We start from the raw sequence: 22,291 nt of genomic DNA, 5'->3' as shown, positions 1-22,291 counted from the left end.
ACAAGAAACACTTAACAAGGGTAAAAGGAGAAACAGAATCCGTTAGTCGCCTCTTACGACATGCTGGGGAGCATCGGGTCAATTCTTCCCCCTAACCCGCGGGGGGTGAAACCCTACATGCCAACGACAGATACACAAAGAAAGAAAGAGGGAACGATACGATGCACATGCAGCCTGTTACCTATTTACAATGTACAGAGCTGCCAACCTCTGTCAAGGTTCAAGTATGGCAATTTACAATTTTAAGAGTACATGTAGAAATTAGCATTAAAGTGTAGCAATGTCTTAAATTCAACTGCACATACCCATGCAGTGATGCTACCTCAAGCAAGAAGATATATTTCAATAACTGTCTTTAGACCATGAAACAGCAGCAGGAACATGTACACGTGCCCATCAGAGTGTCTGCAGTGGCACTTTTAAGAGTGGATAACTATGGTCTTACCAGTGTTCTTACTGCCCACACAGATTGATAAGTAGAACAATTAGAAATAAGTATAAAGGACTCGCGTCAAAGCTTGTTATTTTCTTGTTTTAGTGTAGCAATATGTTGCTTGGCATAACAGCGTAGCAATAGACGTTTGTATGGTTGTGAAAGAGTGAATACTCTTGCTTTTAGTGAGGCAAACTTTCCCACATGACAACCAATCACCAGGGCGGTTGTCTAAAACATGTACACAAAGAGCACGTTAGAAAGCTAGCCTCACAAAAAGCAAAAGTATTACTATTCCCTCTTTCACAACCCATACAAACTCGATAAGAGTTATTTCAGGAGTTCGTCTATTACTGCTACAATGTAGCATATTATGCTATGCTGAAAGCGATAAGAGTTATTTCAGGAGTTCGTCTATTACTGCTACAATGTAGCATATTATGATTGCTGAAAGCGATAAGTTATTTCAGGAGTTCGTCTATTACTGCTACAATGTAGCATATTATGCTATGCTGAAAGCGATAAGAGTTATTTCAGGAGTTCGTCTATTACTGCTACAATGTAGCATATTATGCTATGCTGAAAGCGTTAAGAGTTATTTCAGGAGTTCGTCTATTACTGCTACAATGTAGCATATTATGCTATGCTGAAAGCGTAACAGTTCAGCTGAAAGCGTAACAGTTCATTGGCAGCTGTGAAAGTAGTGACAAGCGCAAGTCTCACCTGCGATCCTTGCAGATCTGGTCGCGACAGGTGCCGATATGAAAGTTGACAAACTGCTGACAGGTAGCCTGCGTGTCGTCGTCCAACTCCCAGGGCTGGGGAAGGCGAACAAGCTCTGCCCCATACATCCAGCGACGGATTCTGAACACCAAACATAGAATTATATCAGTCAAGGCCAACATTTACAGCTCCGTTCTATATATCCAGCGTCGGATTATGAACACGGAACAACATCGGTCAAAGCCAACAAACTCTGCTCATACATATTGTGCGATGGATTCTGAACACCGAACATAGAATCACATCAGTCAAGGTGAACATTAGCTCTGCCCCATACATCCAGTGACGGATTCTGAACACCGAACATAGAATCACATCAGTCTGCCCCATACGTCCAGCGATGAATTCTGAACATGGAACATAGAATCAGATCAGTCAAGGCGAACATTTATTGCTCCGCCCAAACATGATCAGGCAATGGATTCTGAACACCGAACATAGAACCATAGATCAGTCAAGGTGAACATTAGCTCTGCCTCATATATCCAGTGACGGATTCTGAACACCGAACATAGAACCAGATCAGTCAAGGTGAACATTTATAGCTCTGCCTCATACATCCAGTGACGGATTCTGAACACCGAACATAGAACCAGATCAGTCAAGGTGAACATTAGCTCTGCTTCATACATTCAGTGACGGATTCTGAACACCGAACATAGAACCAGATCAGTCAAGGTGAACATTAGCTCTGCTTCATACATTCAGTGACGGATTCTGAACACCGAACATAGAACCAGATCAGTCAAGGCGAACATTAGCTCTGCCTCATATATCCAGTGACGGATTCTGAACACCGAACATAGAACCAGATCAGTCAAGGTGAACATTAGCTCTGCTTCATACATTCAGTGACGGATTCTGAACACCGAACATAGAACCAGATCAGTCAAGGTGAACCTCAGCTCTGCTCTATAGACCCAGCGACAGATTCTGATTGTCACCAAACATTATAAGGAACAGATCAATTTCTTCAGGCATATGAAAAAATAAATCAATAAAAAGATATTGCTGTATTCTGACATGGAAGCAGATTTGTTTCCTGTTGCGCGCACATGAAAATGATATAATCAACATGTATATAGAAAGACAACAAACACGTGACTCTGGAACAAAAACTCACATAGAATTATACAGCATAAAATCAGTACCATAGTCATTCTGATAATCATCGGTCCACGCTATCGCTCATGTCTCTCTGACAGGATGGATAATTACTACGCGGATTAAAGGGAAAGAAGTGGAGCTAAAAGTTGAAATCTATCAAAACAAGAATACAGAGTTATCTCCCATATGTTTTTCGCTAATGTTTCTGATAAAAGACGAAAGACGAACGTGATTGTAGAATGGCCGACTTCGACAGTGATCTCCGTTCTGTTCTTCACAGTTATGATAAAGACATCGTTCTAAGGTCAAACCAAGTCAAAAATTTTGAGATTACTGTGGGAAGGAGACCGTGATATTGTTGCATCACTCCCAACTGGTCACAGAAAAAGTATTGTCCGCTCCATAGCCATTTTGTTATGATCACGTGACAAAGTTGATTATCACGTGACACTTTTGCCATATTTAGAGTTGTTTGCACAATAAATACATCCGCGAAAGATAGCTCGCTTGAAACTGTCTTACATAACAATTCCTTTGTCATTTAAAAATTACACAACACCATGAAAAATCATTATCGACAATAGCGAATCTGTTTATATCAATAACACATTACGAAAAGCTCTAAATATGTTAATAAAAATCGATTTCCTCTCCAGAGAAGGAAAACAAAGGCATCATGTCAGGGATAAATGAGACCCGAAGGGAAGTAACTTATTTTGACCTGAGTGCAGGATGTACCATAGTATGATGATCAAAATGTGACTGCTGTACGATATACATGAAGTCACAAAAGATACACACAAGTGCTTGTTTTCACCGTACAGGCACTCATTCTTTATACTGGAGAGACATGAAAAATAGAGGAGAGTTGAATAACATGAAAATTCAGACTCTGAAAAACATGCAAAAGTTGCACCCGACAACATCAATTGAGGCAACGTACATCAGAGAACAAAAAGCAAGAAAAGGGAGAGAAAAAGCAGAGAAAAAATAAAAGAGGAAAACTGAAAACATGATACATTAACAAGAGAGAGAATAACAAGAAAGAGAGAGAGCGAGATTGAGAGATTGAGAGACAGAGAGAGAAAGACAGAGAGAGAAAGACAGAGAGAGAGAGAGAGAGAGAGAGAGAGAGAGAGAGAGAGAGAGAGAGAGAGAGACAGAGAGAGAGTAGGAAAGCGTAGGAAAAAGAGAAAGAGATCATCACAAAACTTGCAACAGTGAACACCTACAGATACTTCACAAAGAAAGAACAAAGGTCTCATCAGACAACAATATATTACGTCACTCCTCACTTGGCTACAGTCTACTCTCATCTTATTTTCCAAATTTAAATCAAAAAGAGAACAAACAGCTATACAATTAAATATGCATCTTTAAACTGAGGTAATAGCTAAAATCATGTTAGGTGCATGAAAGCTTTCGTTAAACTGAATTTTAAAAAAAGAAGAGAGAAATACCATGGAAGCCACAGTTGCTTCCACTAAAAAATGCAAGAAAAACTACAAAGCTGCAAAAAGCTTTTTTTTAAAAGTGTCTGCTATTTGCATTTGAAGCTGACTCAGAGCACATACTACAGAGGATTGCTCTGAATCGTCCGATGAGCGGTACATCTGTACCAAACATCACATAGTCAGCAAATGATATGGGCAGAAAATGAAAGAACAAGTATAGCAGCAAGTTGTAATCAATACATGTTCACAGAAACTGTATTAGCAAAACCAACGGTGGTAGCAGTCTAGAAAACATTAATGGAGTTTCAAAATTTGAATTAAACAAGATCTTAATTCAATTTTCATAACAGAAACCTATACAGTACAATGGATGGCCACCCTTTCATGACCCCCTCCTTTTTAAGACCTTTAAGTTTTCTCCTGGAGTTTAAGGTCTTAGAAGGGAGTACCACTGTAGTACATATACATCGTAATTAAATTCAGCTTTTCAATGCAACCATTTATGAAAGCTTTTTGTTTCAACAAGTTTTTGATGTTGGCCATCATCATTTTATTTGAGTTGTAAGAGTTTCTTTTAGCCATTCTTGATTTCCTCAACGTGTATACAAACAGGAATTTTCATCAATAACACTACAAATATTATCTACTTGAACAATACAAGAGATCACCAATATACCCCTTGACATTAAAATAAAAAGGAATCAGCCCCAAAAGAAATATCCCAAAAAAGATAGAAAGTATAAAAAGAATAGGACATTAAAATGTATATGATTTCCAGACACAATTCCCATCTAAGGTTCTGGACAAAACTCAAATGCACAGAAAAAGTACAGTGGAACCCCCCTTTTAAGACCTCCAAATATCAGAGAAACTAAGGTCTTAAAAAGGAGGGAGTCTTAAAGTGGGGGTAAATTGACAGAGGTTATCAACAGAAAGTCTGAGACAACAGGGTCTTAAAAAGGAGGGAGTCTTAAAGTGGGGGTAAATTGACAGAGGTTATCAACAGAAAGTCTGAGACAACAGGGTCTTAAAAAGGAGGGAGTCTTAAAGTGGGGGTAAATTGACAGAGGTTATCAACAGAAAGTCAGACAACAGGGTCTTAAAAAGGAGGGAGTCTTAAAGTGGGGGTAAATTGACAGAGGTTATCAACAGAAAGTCTGAGACAACAGGGTCTTAAAAAGGAGGGAGTCTTAAAAGGGGGGTAAATTGACAGAGGTTATCAACAGAAAGTCTGAGACAACAGGGTCTTAAAAAGGAGGGAGTCTTAAAATGGGGGTAAATTGACAGAGGTTATCAACAGAAAGTCTGAGACAACAGGGTCTTAAAAAGGAGGGAGTCTTAAAGTGGGGGTAAATTGACAGAGGTTATCAACAGACAGCCTGAGACAACAGGGTCTTAAAAAGGAGGGAGTCTTAAAGTGGGGGTAAATTGACAGAGGTTATCAACAGAAAGTCTGAGACAACAGGGTCTTAAAAAGGAGGGAGTCTTAAAGTGGGGGTAAATTGACAGAGGTTATCAACAGACAGCCTGAGAAACCAGGGTCTTAAAAAGGAGGGAGTCTTACATGGGTGTTACTGGGAAAAATCAAAAAACCTGAAAGGCAGGGGTCCAAAATGCTCAAGTTTGAAAGAAAGTTTCTGGACACCGACGAAACCAAATCATAATAAGCAAGATGGCGGCAAATCCAAGGGAGCGAACCGAGAAAGCACGCGAACCGGTGTCAAAAGTCGGATCGGAACCGCTGCTCGTTATTTCAACTTAGCGAAACGAAGCTTTTTTTTTCTTTTTTTTTGTTGAAAACCCGGAAAACCGGAATTTCCGGCTTCAGATTTTTTCAAAAACCGGAAATCCGGCAAAAGCCGGAAGAGTAACACCCATGGTCTTAAAATGGGGGTAAATTGACAGAGGTTATCAACAGAAAGTCTGAGACAACAGGGTCTTAAAAAGGAGGGAGTCTTAAAGTGGGGGTAAATTGACAGAGGTTATCAACAGAAAGTCTGAGACAACAGGGTCTTACAAAGGAGGGAGTCTTACATTGGGGGGTCTTGAAGGGGGTTCCACTGTACCAACATACAGCAAGGCACAACACCTCCAAGCCAGACAACAGTCCCGTTACCTGACATAAATTAGGTATAGCCATTTGTGTTTAGAGACATATCTGCAAAGAGAAAGAAGCCCAAATCCACCATGTACCATCATTCTTGTCACCCAAATGAACAATTTCACAGGCAAAATCAAACAAAAATAAAAACATGAAAAGAAGAAACCCAGACAGAAACCATATTCCACATCATTCGGTTTCTTTTTCACATGATACTGGAGAAAAGTGGATACAACTTGTTTTTAAGTGGAGCTATACACCCTTTCCTTCCTTCGGGGGTGGGGGTAGTGGGGGCGGAGCGGAAGGAGGGACGTATATTAGACAGCGGCACACACACCAAACTAAACAGCAACACCGCTCTCACTTTTTAAGGCAGGGTATACAGACGCACAAACCCATAACAACCCATCTAAGAAATTAAAGTAGCAAATGGTAGATCTTGATTTTGATGGAAAGCCCTTTAAAAATGTTAATTTCACAATTTACCTAGCACACGACCGCACCTGAAAAATGGTGCTAGAGACCTTGAACAACTTTTTGCAAAAGAATACACTAATGAGTGTCTGTTGGAGAAGGGATAAGAAGCCAAAGAATTATTTGGCCAAAGGGCAAAAAAACAAAAATTGCACAACTTCACTCACTCAGTCTCATCCAAGAAATATGTTTTAAATTTTTTTTTTTAACCCCAACAAACTTCTCTTTCAAAACACAGAACACAAAGAGAGTTCTTCCATACTACAGGATGAACACATAGTACCAGTGGTACCTGTGATGACAGGACAAAAATCAATGGAACCAACACAAAAAGCATGTCCTTACATTGTTAGGTGGCCTGTCATGACAGCTATATCAATCAATCAATATGAGGCTTATATCGCGCGTATTCCGTGGGTACAGTTCTAAGCGCAGGGATTTATTTATTTTATTTTATTTTTATTTTATGCAATTTATATCGCGCACATATTCAAGGCGCAGGGATTTATTTATGCCGTGTGAGATGGAATTTTTTACACAATACATCACACGCATTCACATCGGCCAGCAGATCGCAGCCATTTCCGCGCATATCCTACTTTTTCACGGCCTATTATTTCAAGTCACACGGGTATTTTGGTGGACATTTTTTATCTATGCCTATACCATTTTGCCAGGAAAGACCCTTTTGTCAATCGTGGGATCTTTAACGTGCACACCCCAATGTAGTGTACACGAAGGGACCTCGGTTTTTCGTCTCATCCGAAAGACTAGCACTTGAACCCACCACCTAGGTTAGGAAAGGGGGGAGAAAATTGCCAACGCCCTGACCCAGGGTCGAACTCGCAACCTCTCGCTTCCGAGCGCAAGTGCGTTACCACTCGGCCACCCAGTCCACAGCTATAGGGACAACAGAAGGCGTCCTTTCTTGGGAGGTGTCCTCTCATCAAAGGGGCCTCACATCTCATGTTCCACTAACTGAATTCCAGGCAGGCAAAATTGTGTTTGCGCACTTATCAACATCATAGCTAACATCTCAGATTATCTTATTCTCTTTCCCCGCAACGTAACACAGAGAAGGAAAAATGTGAGGGGGTAAAATAATGATACACTGCATACCTTCTCATGATAGGGGAGAAGACCAGGCGAGTGTCAAAGCCAAACACGATGAAGACAAAGATTGGCTGGAACAAAAAGAATACCAGTGTTATCTTTCAGATTGGGCTTTTGGAATTAACCGTGTAAATCTAAACGGAGTGTTTATATGTGTGCTGTGCATTTGCACAAACAGGCACACACAAACACATACTGACACAAGCACTGTGACACAGACAAACATGCACACACACACACACACACACACACACACACACACACACACACACACACACACACACGCACACACACACACACACACACACACACACGCACACACACACACACACATGCACACACACACACACACACACACACACACACACACACACACACACACACACACACACACATCATCACCATTACCATCACCATTATCACTATCATCACCATCACCATCATCATCATCATCATCAGTCGCAAGGATCTGCACAGGCCAAACTGCTAAGTGAAACCAAAACAACTCGACAAGCCTGTCTCAAAATTTGGACGCTCAATTTCTTTACTTACCTGTCCGTAGTTGAAAACGCTGTCCAGAAACTCAATCTCCACGTAGATGCCACTGACCTGGCTGGTAAAGATCTTCCAGATACACAGGAACAGACCCTGCAAACACACAACAGTGACGATCAGGCTTTTCAAATATGACACACAGAATAACACCCCACCCTCTTCCTTCTCCACCCTCCCCATCTTAGACCATACGCTTTCACATTTTTCTGTTCACAATGTCTGTATACCTCCATAATCCGATTCCCTCCCTTTTAAGACCCAGTTTTCTCAGACCGTCAGTGAAGTCATAAAAGGAAGGTTCTTCTGTACTGCTTCTATATATATATACGACTAGTGTCTGTCTGTCTGTCTGTCTGTCTGTCTGTTCGCGATGCACGGCCAAAGTTCTCGGTGGTTCTTTTTCAAATTTGGACACCTTATTCAGCTACACCCCGGACACAACCTCATCGATGAGATATTTCAACACGTGCTCTCAGCGCGCAGCGCTGTGCGCGCTGAACCGATTTTTTTTGGTTTTTACATTTAGTCAAGTTTTGACTAAATGTTTTAACGTAGAGGGGGAATCGAGACGAGGGTCGTGGTGTATGTGCGTGCGTGCGTACGTGTGTGTGTGTGTGTGTGTGTCTGTCTGTGTGTGTGTGTAGAGCGATTCAGACTAAACTACTGGACCGATCTTTATGAAATTTGACATGAGAGTTCCTGGGTATGAAATCCCCAGACGTTTTTTTCATTTTTTTGATAAATGTCTTTTATGACGTCATATCCGGCTTTTCGTGAAAGTTGAGGCGGCATTGTCACGCTCTCATTTTTCAACCAAATTGGTTGAAATTTTGGTCAAGTAATCTTCGACGAAGCCCGGACTTCGGTATTGCATTTCAGCTTGGTGGCTTAAAAATTAATTAATGACTTTGGTCATTAAAAATCTGAAAATTGTAAAAAAAAATAAAAATTTATAAAACGATCCAAATTTACGTTCATCTTATTCTCCATCATTTTCTGATTCCAAAAACATATAAATATGTTATATTTGGATTAAAAACAAGCTCTGAAAATTAAATATATAAAAATTATTATCAAAATTAAATTGTCGAAATTAATTTAAAAACACTTTCATCTTATTCCTTGTCGGTTCCTGATTCCAAAAACATATAGATATGATATGTTTGGATTAAAAACACGCTCAGAAAGTTAAAACAAAGAGAGGTACAGAAAAGCGTGCTATCCTTCTTAGCGCAACTACTACCCCGCTCTTCTTGTCAATTTCACTGCCTTTGCCATGAGCGGTGGACTGACGATGCTACGAGTATACGGTCTTGCTGAAAAATGGCATTGCGTTCAGTTTCATTCTGTGAGTTCGACAGCTACTTGACTAAATGTTGTATTTTCGCCTTACGCGACTTGTTTGTTGTTGTTGTCGGGATCCACTACCAGTAACTCTTCCTTATCTTCTCCAGTGTTTTCAGCCGCGATTATCTCACTTCCTCCGTGTGGCGTCAATCCATATTCTCGTTACTACGTTACTATTTTTAGAAGGTCACTGCACGTTACTATTTTTAGAAGGTCTCCAGTGTTTTGCGCGTTTATCTCCTTTCCTTCGTGCGCCGGCAAAGCCGGCGTTTGCCGGGTCCCAGGCGCAGCCTGGTATTCGGCTCTACTTCTTCCCGGCGAAGCTGGTACCCGGCGAAGCGGGTAATCATCTAGTACTGAATACTTCTGTACTGCTTACTGAATACTTCTGTACTGCTTACTGTATACTTCTGTACTGTTTACTGTATACTTCTGTACTGCTTACTGAATACTTCTGTACTGCTTACTGAATACTTCTGTACTGCTTACTGAATACTTCTGTACTGCTTACTGTATACTTCTGTACTGCTTACTGAATACTTCTGTACTGCTTACTGTATACTTCTGTACTGCTTACTGTATACTTCTGTACTGCTTACTGAATACTTTTGGATTGAAAACCGTACCCAGTTTCACATTCGCAGAAAAAAGCACACCTTCATCTAAAATTTCCATGCCGAGGCCGTTGCGGTTGCTTGCCGGTTTCCAGCACGTGTAATGACCGAATATGAGCGCGTTTTTTTCAAAGGTGAGGCAATGTAGTCCAAATAGGGTTAAAGGAGGTAAGCAAGGCCTCACCACAAACATAGAGATGCTGAGCAGCAGCAGCAGCAGCAGGTGGTGAGTCGACTGGTACTCCTCCCGCAGTGAATCGCTCGCGTCCTGGGCTTCCTCCTCCTGGGGTGAGTCCACCGTGTTCGGCTGGTCGGCCGCGTAGCGTCGTAACCGTTGGCGACACGCCAGCCGCTCGTCCGTGGTGCACTGGCTGAGAAGGCAGGTTCGCTCGTCGATGGGCACGACCCCTGACCCCAGCATCCCATGATCCTCTGTGCACGACCCGTCCGACATCACACTCTTGGTGTCCTCCGCTGACGGGAAGGGAATGATGTCCTCTATGTTCACCGCTGAAACACAGTGAGAATAGTCCATACAATGCAATACAGTGGAACCCTCTCTTACGACCCCCCGATCGAACACTCACTCAGACTTATTTTTATCAGATTTTGTGTTCTATGTTTGTGCTCAGTCCTTGCTTACCTCCTTTTGTGTTCATAATCTCTGAAAATGTACCCCCATTTTAAAACTCGCTCCTTTCTAAAACCTGGGTTTTTTTCAATTTTTTTTATGTGGGGTTTCACTGTACAACAGAACATGTAGAATGATAACAATGATGACATTCAACATGATAACTATAGCATGTGCAGCCTGAATTTTTTGCCTTTGGTTGCAAGCCACCAGAAGCAATGTAATATCAAGAAGTTAGATTAATAAAGTTGTGCCTGAATGCTGGTCAAGTTGCCTGAATTCAGACCCAAGGCATCATTAACACGCATCCATGCATGTGCTGTCGTTTAAACATTTCATGAGTAATGTAGCTTGAAAAAACAGTGAGCTGACTTCTGCACACCCCCCCCCCCCCCCCCCCTCCTCTCTAACTCACAAAACAAAACAATCAAATTTTAACATCTGTTGTTTTTTTTTTTTTCAAGAACGGATACAAACTTCAGGTGGAATAAACATTGAGATAAGCCACATCATGACCAGACGAGATAATTACAAAAAAAGCAAGCTCTGCAAAAATAAAAAAATTCTCACCTTGACAAACACAAAGTCTGCCTTCAGTTCTGTGCAAGCTAGTCCTTGTATACTACACATACAAACATCATGTCTGAATTTCAGAAATTATTTACACTGCATGCTTCACAAACTCACTTGAACAGTTGATAGGGGCAGCACAGGCCTGGTAGTTTCTCTGCATATTACTGGGTGAAAGCGGGGGACTGCAGATCGACTGCTGTACATTCATCCCTGGCTGTTCAGCAGGAGTGGCCGAGTGGTTGGCGTCAGCACCCGCCATGGCAGGGGTGGAGGTGGGTGGGGTGGATTCAGAGGTGATGGCGGTGTAGCGAGATCCAACAGCGTGGTGTCGCTCCTCTCGTTGCCACACCACGATGGACACCACGGTGACGAGAAACGACACCGCCAGCACCACCGCCGAGAACACAGTCTGTACGGGGCGAAAGATTAACACACACAATGAGTTTATTTTAGCATTTTCAGAACTTACCTCGGCAACTTCGTCCATGTTTACAATCGACACATGATATCACGTACCCCTGATTTCTGAAAGGCTTGTAAGCGTAGGTTCCTAAATGCGAGAGGCCGCTACCTCGTAATAGAGAGAAAGAGCGGAGAGAGAGCTAGTTGGCGGTCCAGGATAAATGGTCTATGATATAAGGTAATGGCCCCTCACTTCTGATTTCTTTAATTGAACATGGTCAGCAGTAAAGTAGACGCTCCTGTAATACAGCATACAATGCACAGCTAGCAATAAAATGTACTGTAGAGATCTTCTCCTCTTCTTGTTCATGGGCTTCGACTCCCACGTTCACTCATGTTTTTAGCACGAGTGGAAGTTTACGTGTAAGACCGTTTTTACCCCGCCATTCAGACAGCCATGCACCGATTTCGGGGGAGGCATGCTGGGTATGTTCGTGTTTCTATAACCCACCGAACTCTGACATGGATTACAGGATCTTTTCCGTGCGCACTTGGTCTTGCGCTTGCGTGTACACACGAAGGGGGCAAAGTCACTAGCAGGTCTGCACATAAGTTGACCTGGGAGATCGGAAAAATCTCCACTCTTAACCCACCAGGCGGCAGCGACCGGGATTCGAACCCACGACCTCCCGATTAGGAGGCAGACGTCTTACCACCACGCCACTGCGCCCGTCTTACCACCACGCCACTGCGCCCGTCAGTGTAGAGATCAATAACACTGTGACCCACCTGCAGAAAGCCGTAGTGAAACGAGGGGTCCACCTTGTCGGAGATGTGCTTGGCTCCCAGCAAGAACAGCAGGCCAGTCATTAGCACCGGGAATCTGCACACATGCACACACACCACACATATAACGCACGCACACATATAACACATGCGCACATATACCATACTCACATAGAACACACACGCACACATACAGACACACACACACACAACTGTACAACATGTACTCGCCCAAAGCCGAGAAAGGCAAACCAAACTTGCCTCGAGGACGGAGAAGAGGCTCCGCACACACATACACACACACACACACACACACACACACACACACACTCACTCACACTCACACTCACGCACAAACACATAACCGTACAACGTTCACTCACCCAAAGCCGAGGAAGGCAAACCAGACTTGTGCCTTGAGGACGGAGCAGAGGCTTCGCACGTGCAGCAGGCAGAGCGACAGAGCCAGGGCGGCCGTCCAGCAGCGCGAGGCAAACACGCCCACCAGCAACGTCACAAACTGAGCGTAGTGCCGCCAGTCAGTCTTGGTGTGCACCTCGTTGAACGACACCATGCCGATACACGCCAACAGCTGGAAGCAAACCCAAGCAGAAACTGGAATGCCACGCTGCTCTGTATAGTACTGTGCAGTAACATAACTGTTCATCTGCTCTGTATAGTACTGTGCAGTAACATAACTGTTCATCTGCTCTGTATAGTACTGTGCAGTAACATAACTGTTCATCTGCTCTGTATAGTACTGTGCAGTAACATAACTGTTCATCTGCTCTGTATAGTACTGTGCAGTAACATAACTGTTCATCTGCTCTGTATAGTACTGTGCAGTAACATAACTGTTCATCTGCTCTGTATAGTACTGTGCAGTAACATAAATGTTCATCTGCTCTGTATAGTACTGTGCAGTAACATAACTGTTCATCTGCTCTGTATAGTACTGTGCAGTAACATAACTGTTCATCTGCTCTGTATAGTACTGTGCAGTAACATAACTGTTCATCTGCTCTGTATAGTACTGTGCAGTAACATAACTGTTCATCTGCTCTGTATAGTACTGTGCAGTAACATAACTGTTCATCTGCTCTGTATAGTACTGTGCAGTAACATAACTGTTCATCTGCTCTGTATAGTACTGTGCAGTAACATAACTGTTCATCTGCTCTGTATAGTACTGTGCAGTAACATAACTGTTCATCTGCTCTGTATAGTACTGTGCAGTAACATAACTGTTCATCTGCTCTGTATAGTATTGTGCAGTAACATAACTGTTCATCTAATCTCCACAGTTGAAATCCTAGTCCATGGCATTGTTTCCAAAAGAAACTAAACATTAATGACACCAAATAACAGCAAAGGTGAAGATAAAGCTCGGCGGCAGACCAAGGGGCGAAGCCAAAGTCCGTAGACAAAGCAACAAGGCTGAAAACAGCCGGAGCGTACTTGAACAGCGACCAGTCTTGTTGACGCTGAGTTTTGGAATGATAATATGGCGGCATATGCGCACGCATACGGAAGTCAGACTAGCAATAGTCTGGCCTTATGGGATTGATCACTTTCTTTTTTAGAGTGGTCTCCCTTGTTACCAAGGGGACGCGTACAGCGTAACCAGCACTGAACTAGAGTTAATTGCTATTTGTGAGTTGGGTAAAGATATGTAATTCAAATCCTAGTCCATTGTTTCCAAAAGAAACTAAACATTAATGACAAAGTTATCAGCTGAAATCAACCTTCCCTCCTCCTTCCCCAAGCCCCGCCCTGTACTGCCAACCGGCTCCCTCCCTTACGTCCTTCATTTACCGTGGTTACTAAGAGAAACTTACCTGTGAGAGAACCAGGCAGAAGGTGAAGCGGTGAGGCACCTGTCTCCAACGACTGCTCAGCACCAGGACACCCAGCACCCACACCTGTCGTCAACATACACCAACACCACAATGTCAATGGCTTTAAGGTCTTTCAGAATCTTCTTCTTCTTCTGCGTTCCCGGATTACAGAATCAAAGATCTGAGAAAAAAAAGGCAAGTCAGCGCTCTAAATGTACACAAGTTGTTTGCATTCACAACGCTTACTTCCCTTAGATTTTCAGATCCTAAAATAGCACTCTGCCTTAATTGTTCCAGATTTTTTTGATAGACTTCATGTTTTCTCTTGCCCCCAGCATTGTATGGAGAAAATAGAAAAGTAAACTAAATTCAGAACAATTCAGCGGTTGTTTTCCTTGTCAGAGTATTGATTTTTCTTTTTATCATAGCAATCTACGTACATAATCATGTTACCTCAAACCAAAGGCAGGGTAGACCATTAACTTTAAACTAGTAGATCTGTCAGAGATGGAACAAGAACAAGAAAAGCAATGCCCGCTTTCAGACACACAGTGATACGTACACAACAAACGATGCCAACGATGGCGGAATCAAAGGAAGCGTTGAGCAGGACACGTAGAGGTTACATGCCGAGTCTCAGTGATTATTAAAAATAATGGTCGAAGTTCGCAGATCATGAAAAATGCGACTCTTTATTCCTCCTTTCTTCAGTTATTCAAAGAAAAGAGGAGTTTTTGTGCGAAAGTTTGATCGAATCCTATTCACTCAACCAGTCTACCTGCGCAGGCGATTGAATAATGCCCGATTGTATAGTTCAGGGAAAATCAATCAATTCTGTTAACACTTCTTGTCAGTTTCCCTGTTTTGGACTAAAATCAAGTACACAGTTATGTTGTTATTCTGCTGTGGCGGTAAAGGCAGATAGTGCGTGTTCTGTTCATGTTTTGGTATCGCTCAGGAAATGTTCTTTCTTCGAATGGGACAAGCAGACGAACTTTTGCACCCGTGTTCCAACGTTAAAAACTGTATGAAGTTCAGTTTTCTGGGGCAAAATAGTGTATGAAACCGCTGTATGTTCTTTAAATTGATGAGATGTGTGCATTTGGTTGCGTGTGATCTGTTTATAAAATGAAATATTGTCGAAAACTAACCGTCGGATTGCAGTCTTTTGTTCAAGCAACTCAGTTCAGAAAATTTGAAAGGGGAACTACTCTTGTCGCTAGACAGAGTACGAGAGTTACTTGCCTTGGGAGTTTGCTTGCACTCATAAGAGATCTAAAGCGAGTTTCTCTGCACTGATTGTTAGATTTGGATTTAGAAACAACCAAACTAATGGATTTTATATGGAGATTAATGTGTTCAAGCCTGTAGTTGCCAGTTTAAATGCAGTATGTTTGTATTGTTTGGTCTGGAGATGTATATTTCGTACATTGGAGTGTTCGGAACTTTACAATCGCTAAAGTAGTTCCCTCAAATCTAACTCATCAACCTGTGAGCTATCGAGGATTCAGGCCTGTTGTTGGGTAAGTGATTTTGATTGTTGGGTAAGTTACCGAAAAATAACTAGCCCTACACGTTTACAGAGAGAAAAAAGCAGAGGGGGGAATAAAAAGTGATACATACACAACAAACGATGCCAATGATGGCGGAATCAAAGGAAGCGTTGAGCAGGAGACTGCGATAATCCATGGCCGAGCTGACCACCACGGTCATCATCTTGGCCGACACGAACATCAGCGGGGCTGACAAAAACGTGCCCGCTACCATACCTGTGGTCACCTGAAACACATGTTTACAGAATGCTCTATACTGTCCCGCTAGAGTGCAGCATGCAAGATTACAATACAGAACAGGACTCTTGGAAATCACCCTGGTGAATGTTACCTGAAGTAGCTGAAGACTATACTGCTGGGAGCAAATTAGCGTAAAGCGAACAGCAATACAGCAACCTTGGATAAGATGAGAGGGGCAGAGAAGTGAACTTAGTGCAACTTCCCTTTCAAGACCTACACAGTCTGGGATATTAAGTCTTTCTTTCTTTCTTTCTTTCTTTATTTAGTGTTTAACGTCGTTTTCAACCACGAAGGTTATATCGCGACGGGGAAAGGGGGGAGATGGGATAGAGCCACTTGTCAATTGTTTCTTGTTCACAAAAGCACTAATCAAAAGTTTGCTCCAGGGGCTTGCAACGTAGTACAATATATTACCTTACTGGGAGAATGCAAGTTTCCAGTACAAAGGACTTAACATTTCTTACATACTGCTTGACTAAAATCTTTACAAAAATTGACTATATTCTATACAAAAAACACTTAACAAGGGTAAAAGGAGAAACAGAATCCGTTAGTCGCCTCTCACAACATGCTGGGGAGCATCGGGTACATTCTTCCCCCTAACCCGCAGGGGGTATATTAAGTCTTACATCGGAGGTTAACTTATAGAAAATATGAACAGAAAAGGTGAGAAAACAGGGTCTTTAACTCATTGTCTCCCATCCGTACCCACTCATATGGCTCTATCTGACCTGGTACGGATATATCAGCAGTAACTGTTGTTACACTCACGATGTCTTGGTCTTACAAGAGTTATTCCACAGCAGTAACTGTTGTTACACTCACGCTATCCTGGTCTAACAAGAGTTATTCCACAGCAGTAACTGTCGTTACACTCACGATATCCTGGTCTTATAAGAGTTATTCCACAGCAGTAACTGTCGTTACACTCACGATATCCTGGGCCATGCTGTAGTGTGTAGCGTAGAGCAGCACGGAGGGCGCGGTGGGGAAGGTGCCGTAGAGAAAGCCGTACATGGACAGCGCCCTGGACGCTGTCTCGTTGGGCTGCAGCCAGCTCACCACCTCCCACGTCACCATGGGCAGCAACAATCTGTTGTAATGAGTAACAACAATTAACATATGCTTCAAAAACCAAACAAATGAACTCCATCCAGAGAACTAGAAGCAAGTAGGTATAGCCAAGATGCGTATGGGTGTGAGTAGATTTTGACGTCTGCACCCACATTCGTCGATGAGACTTTGTCCAGTTACACATGACGTGTAACGCGCAAGAACAATTAACACATGCTGACATTTTTTTGAAAAAAAACCAGAACAGAAGTCCAGAAGCAAGAACGTGTAGCCAAGATGGATACACGTGCGTGTAGATTTTGACATCATCCATATGCGTCCAAGAGACTTTGTCTGTACACACACAAAACATAGATCCTGGCAAACGTGTGACGTAAAGATACATTTGATGTTACACATACACATTCTGAAAAAGAACTTTCTTGACTTCTGTAATTTCAGTTGGTTAACCGGGTTCCGCCTGGAAGAAAAAGACTACGGGTCACTCGACCCCCTTCATCAAATCAAATCCTGATATATAGTTGAAGGTGTGAAAGTCTAATTCAGGTATTAAGTAATTGGCTGTGAGCAAGTAACTGGCTGTAATTTACGTTGTATTCCTTAATACGACACTTAATACGACACTCTCACGCTGTTCGCAGAATACATGAACACAGAAACCCTCATACACATGTGCATGAACCCACACGAACATGCAAATCCACGAACAAGAACACACGCACACACATACACACACATGTGCATACACACACACACACACACACGCACCAGATAAATATTAAGTTTTGGCCTCAAGGAGAACCTTTCTTCTTTAAATCAACACAGAATGATAGATGAAAACAAAATGTTCAACAAAAACATAATAACTCACGATTTTGCAAAGATGAGCAGCACAGGTACCATGAGCCCCAGTCCCATCTGACTCTTGACCTTGCCGACCATACTGAGACCCAGGTAAAACAGGGCACTGGCACTGAAAGCATTACCTGTAACACAGCACAAGTCATGAAAATACAATACAATACAAGTTACGATACAACTTCCTTTCCTGCTGCAGAGCCGTATGAACTGAAACTTGTCTTCCCTATTTCAACCAATCCAAAACATTTTCTTTTCACAGAGCAAAAGCACAAGATTTAGTGAGTTTTATCTCTGACAGTTGTTTTTGGACCAACACTTACTTCTTCCTTAGTTAATTTATAAGAAGATCCTTTCATACTGAAAATTAGCTGCAAAAATGAACCATAAATAGACCAAAAGCAAACAAACCAGGCAATAAAACCGTCAATCTCCCCCACTGATTCCCTAGCCTTAACGGCTGTCAGGGCTCACGCAACCATCACAAGAATCAAATCAAACGTAAGGCAATGAATCAACAATGAGAATGGTATGACATTAGAGCGTTTAATTCATGACAAAACAAAACGCTACATTTTGTCATAAACGTTTAAATAACATACCATTTTTGTTTTTATTCTGAATTTTGAAATGTTAGCAGTCCATCTGTTTTTTGATTTTTCTCGGCAATGGTTATGGTACTGAGCACAAAGCCTGATATTACGTGGCAATGGTTGTGGTACTGAGCACAAAGCCTGATATTACGTGGCAATGGTTGTGGTACTGAGCACAAAGCCTGATATTACGTGGCAATGGTTATGGTACTGAGCACAAAGCCTGATATTACGTGGCAATGGTTGTGGTACTGAGCACAAAGCCTGATATTACGTGGCAATGGTTATGGTACTGAGCACAAAGCCTGATATTACGTGGCAATGGTTGTGGTACTGAGCACAAAGCCTGATATTACGTGGCAATGGTTGTGGTACTGAGCACAAAGCCTGATATTACGTGGCAATGGTTGTGGTACTGAGCACAAAGCCTGATATTACGTGGCAATGGTTATGGTACTGAGCACAAAGCCTGATATTACGTGGCAATGGTTATGGTGCTGAGCACAAAGCCTGATATTACGTGGCAATGGTTATGGTGCTGAGCACAAAGCCTGATATTACGTGGCAATGGTTATGGTACTGAGCACAAAGCCTGATATTACGTGGCAATGGTTATGGTACTGAACACAAAGCCTGATATTACGTGGCAATGGTTGTGGTACTGAGCACAAAGCCTGATATTACGTGGCAATGGTTTTGGTACTGAGCACAAAGCCTGATATTACGTGGCAATGGTTGTGGTACTGAGCACAAAGCCTGATATTACGTGGCAATGGTTGTGGTACTGAGCACAAAGCCTGATATTACGTGGCAATGGTTGTGGTACTGAGCACAAAGCCTGATATTACGTGGCAATGGTTGTGGTACTGAGCACAAAGCCTGATATTACGTGGCAATGGTTGTGGTACTGAGCACAAAGCCTGATATTACGTGGCAATGGTTGTGGTACTGAGCACAAAGCCTGATATTACGTGGCAATGGTTGTGGTACTGAGCACAAAGCCTGATATTACGTGGCAATGGTTATGGTACTGAGCACAAAGCCTGATATTACGTGGCAATGGTTATGGTACTGAGCACAAAGCCTGATATTATGTGGCAATGGTTATGGTACTGAGCACAAAGCCTGATATTACGTGGCAATGGTTATGGTACTGAGCACAAAGCCTGACATTACGTGGCAATGGTTATGGTACTCAGCACAAAGCCTGATATTACGTGGCAATGGTTACGGTACTGAGCACAAAGCCTGATATTACGTGGCAATGGTTATGGTACTGAGCACAAAGCCTGATATTACGTGGCAATGGTTATGGTACTGAGCACAAAGCCTGATATTACGTGGCAATGGTTATGGTACTGAGCACAAAGCCTGATATTACGTGGCAATGGTTATGGTACTGAGCACAAAGCCTGATATTACGTGGCAATGGTTGTGGTACTGAGTACAAAGCCTGATATTACGTGGCAATGGTTATGGTACTGAGCACAAAGCCTGATATTACGTGGCAATGGTTATGGTACTGAGCACAAAGCCTGATATTACGTGGCAATGGTTATGGTACTGAACACAAAGCCTGATATTACGTGGCAATGGTTATGGTACTGAGCACAAAGCCTGATATTACGTGGCAATGGTTATGGTACTGAGCACAAAGCCTGATATTACGTGGGCCAAGTGGGCTTCGCAAAGTCTACTTAAAAAAAACTCTCTGCACAAAAGCTTAGGCACTGAATTTTCTGTAAGAAGACTTTCCGAAGTCTCTGTGAAGTCAGTTTTGGGCTCAAATCAGGAAGGCATTAATGGTGACAATGATTGTAGTCTAGAACACTGACCAAGCAGATAACAACCACTCACCCAGCACCGTCAGAATACTATCCAAGATGGCCGGCACAGACTGGTGAAAGATGAAGTTCCCAGCCACGCCGATGGCCGTCATGAAAATGATGGGGTTGAGAAGCACACCTTTGGACACCTGCAGGAAAGCTTTGCCCCAGGTCATCTCCTCCGGGGGTACCCCTCCCGACCCATGGCCGTTGGAAGCTCGCAGCGTCGAGTCCGTGCTGCGCGTACTGTCCTGACGTTTTCTGCGAGTTGTGGACTCGTCCTGAGCGTCAGAGGAGGTCAAGGCCGCTACAGAGTGTCGCGTGCGATGGCGGTGGATCTCCATCAAGGTAAAACCGATGGGGTTGAGGATGAGGAGGGAGATAGGTGAGATCAGGTAGATGTACTGCAGGTATTCCGGGTGTGTGTTCTGATACAGAGCTTGTACTGAACACACACAAAAGAAGACATTATGATCAATCTTTAGAAAGGGTAAGAATGATGCAAGTTTTAAAAAAGAAAAGCAATATCTATTCAAGTTAAGCATGCACTAGTGTAATATAAACATGCAGAATTAATTCAGCACAAAAATTCACAATTGGTCCAGATATCATCAAGCAAGTTGTTGTAATGTATGTGTGGAAGTGGAAGAAGGTTCTGACCCCTCGTAAAACACTTCAGGGCAAATCTACTGTCATTTACAACATGGTTTACACAAGAAGAAACGTACCTTTAGGCCAAACAAAATAAAATGAGTGTTTCCGATTACATTTACAAGGTAAAACAAAAGAGGGTCAGTAGGTCAGTTACTTATTTTTTTTGATTGAATTATTTTTTTAATATATATATATACACAGGCGGAGATGGCTTTTTATAGGCAGAAAATCATGCAAACTGTGCACCCTGGATGTCTTCAAAATCGAGTTTTGTCGTTTTTAATTAAATCTATAAAAGGCTCGGAAGGGGTCGGAGATCGCACACATTCAACTTTTGTTCCTGGCCTTAGGGTTATTCTGAACACTCACATATAGGGTAACCAAGAGCAAAGTCATTGCTCTGAGTGCAGAAGATGGCAAAGAGACCAGCAAGACCAAGGTTCAGAGGTCGTTTGACCAGCAAGGTCAAGGCCGCCACGATGACAAAGACGGTCATCTTGGCAATCAGGATGGCCAGCAGGAAATGCCAGTTCACCTGCAACGTCACCAAACAGTCTTCAGGCTCAGTTTCATTGATTAACATGCATCTTCTTTTGTTTGTCAACAGGCATGACATCATGAAATTGTCGCTAGTGATTGGCTCCTCCAATGTTTGTCAGAGGAAATCTATACAAACCCGACAGAGTTATTTCCCAAAATCGCCTATTGTAAAATATTAATAAATAACTAAATAGAAATAATGAAAGCATGCCCCAGTATGCCTCTCAAACATTTTAAAAACATCATTCAACCTGCCACGCTATCTTGTAGGACTGGGTGGCCGAGTGGTAACGCACTTGCGCTCGGAAGCGAGAGGTTGCGTGTTCGACCCTGGGTCAGGCCGCAATTTTCTCCCCCCTTTCCTAACCTAGGTGGTGGGTTCAAGTGCTAGTCTTTCGGATGAGAAGAAAAACCGAGGTCCCTTCGTGTACACTACATTGGGGTGTGCACGTTAAAGATCCCACGATTGACAAAAGGGTCTTTCCTGGCAAAATTGTATAGGCATTGATAAAAATGTCCACCAAATACCCGTTTGACTTGGAATAATAGGCCGTGAAAGGTGAATGTTCGCCTAATAGGCTTGAAGTTTGCTGGTCGATGTGAATGCGTTATATATTGTGTGTAAAAAAAATGTCTGTTTGTCTGTCTGTCTGTAAAAAAATTCCATTTCAAACGGCAGAAATTAATATGTAAAGCGCGGAGAGCACAGTTGTGGTTCGCGCTATATAAGCTTTTCATAATA

The 22,291-nt window shown here is 42.5% G+C and overlaps 1 protein-coding gene across 2 annotated transcripts in view; it reads right to left on the bottom strand.

Annotated features, from left to right (window-relative positions):
• Positions 1-22,291, bottom strand: part of LOC138982736 (lysosomal cholesterol signaling protein-like) — a 35,743-nt gene that overhangs the window by 4,663 nt on the left and 8,789 nt on the right. Inside the window, exons 3-16 of one of the 2 annotated variants that reach the window (XM_070356066.1) lie at positions 21,379-21,544; positions 20,387-20,800; positions 17,950-18,064; positions 16,938-17,097; positions 15,835-15,990; positions 14,212-14,295; positions 12,757-12,965; positions 12,377-12,470; positions 11,300-11,594; positions 10,166-10,491; positions 8,018-8,113; positions 7,472-7,536; positions 5,894-5,935; positions 1,157-1,297 (exon numbers count right to left, since the gene is read on the bottom strand). In XM_070356066.1, the coding sequence (XP_070212167.1) occupies positions 1,157-1,297; positions 5,894-5,935; positions 7,472-7,536; positions 8,018-8,113; positions 10,166-10,491; positions 11,300-11,594; positions 12,377-12,470; positions 12,757-12,965; positions 14,212-14,295; positions 15,835-15,990; positions 16,938-17,097; positions 17,950-18,064; positions 20,387-20,800; positions 21,379-21,544 (2,363 nt within the window). The remainder of the gene's footprint in view (positions 1-1,156; positions 1,298-5,893; positions 5,936-7,471; positions 7,537-8,017; positions 8,114-10,165; positions 10,492-11,299; positions 11,595-12,376; positions 12,471-12,756; positions 12,966-14,211; positions 14,296-15,834; positions 15,991-16,937; positions 17,098-17,949; positions 18,065-20,386; positions 20,801-21,378; positions 21,545-22,291) is intronic. The other variant, XM_070356067.1, reaches the window with a different exon arrangement.

The sequence above is a fragment of the Littorina saxatilis genome, linkage group LG12 (assembly GCF_037325665.1).
Source record: "Littorina saxatilis isolate snail1 linkage group LG12, US_GU_Lsax_2.0, whole genome shotgun sequence".
Taxonomy (NCBI): Eukaryota; Metazoa; Mollusca; class Gastropoda; order Littorinimorpha; family Littorinidae; genus Littorina; species Littorina saxatilis.
This window is presented reverse-complemented; position numbering and strand designations above follow the sequence as displayed.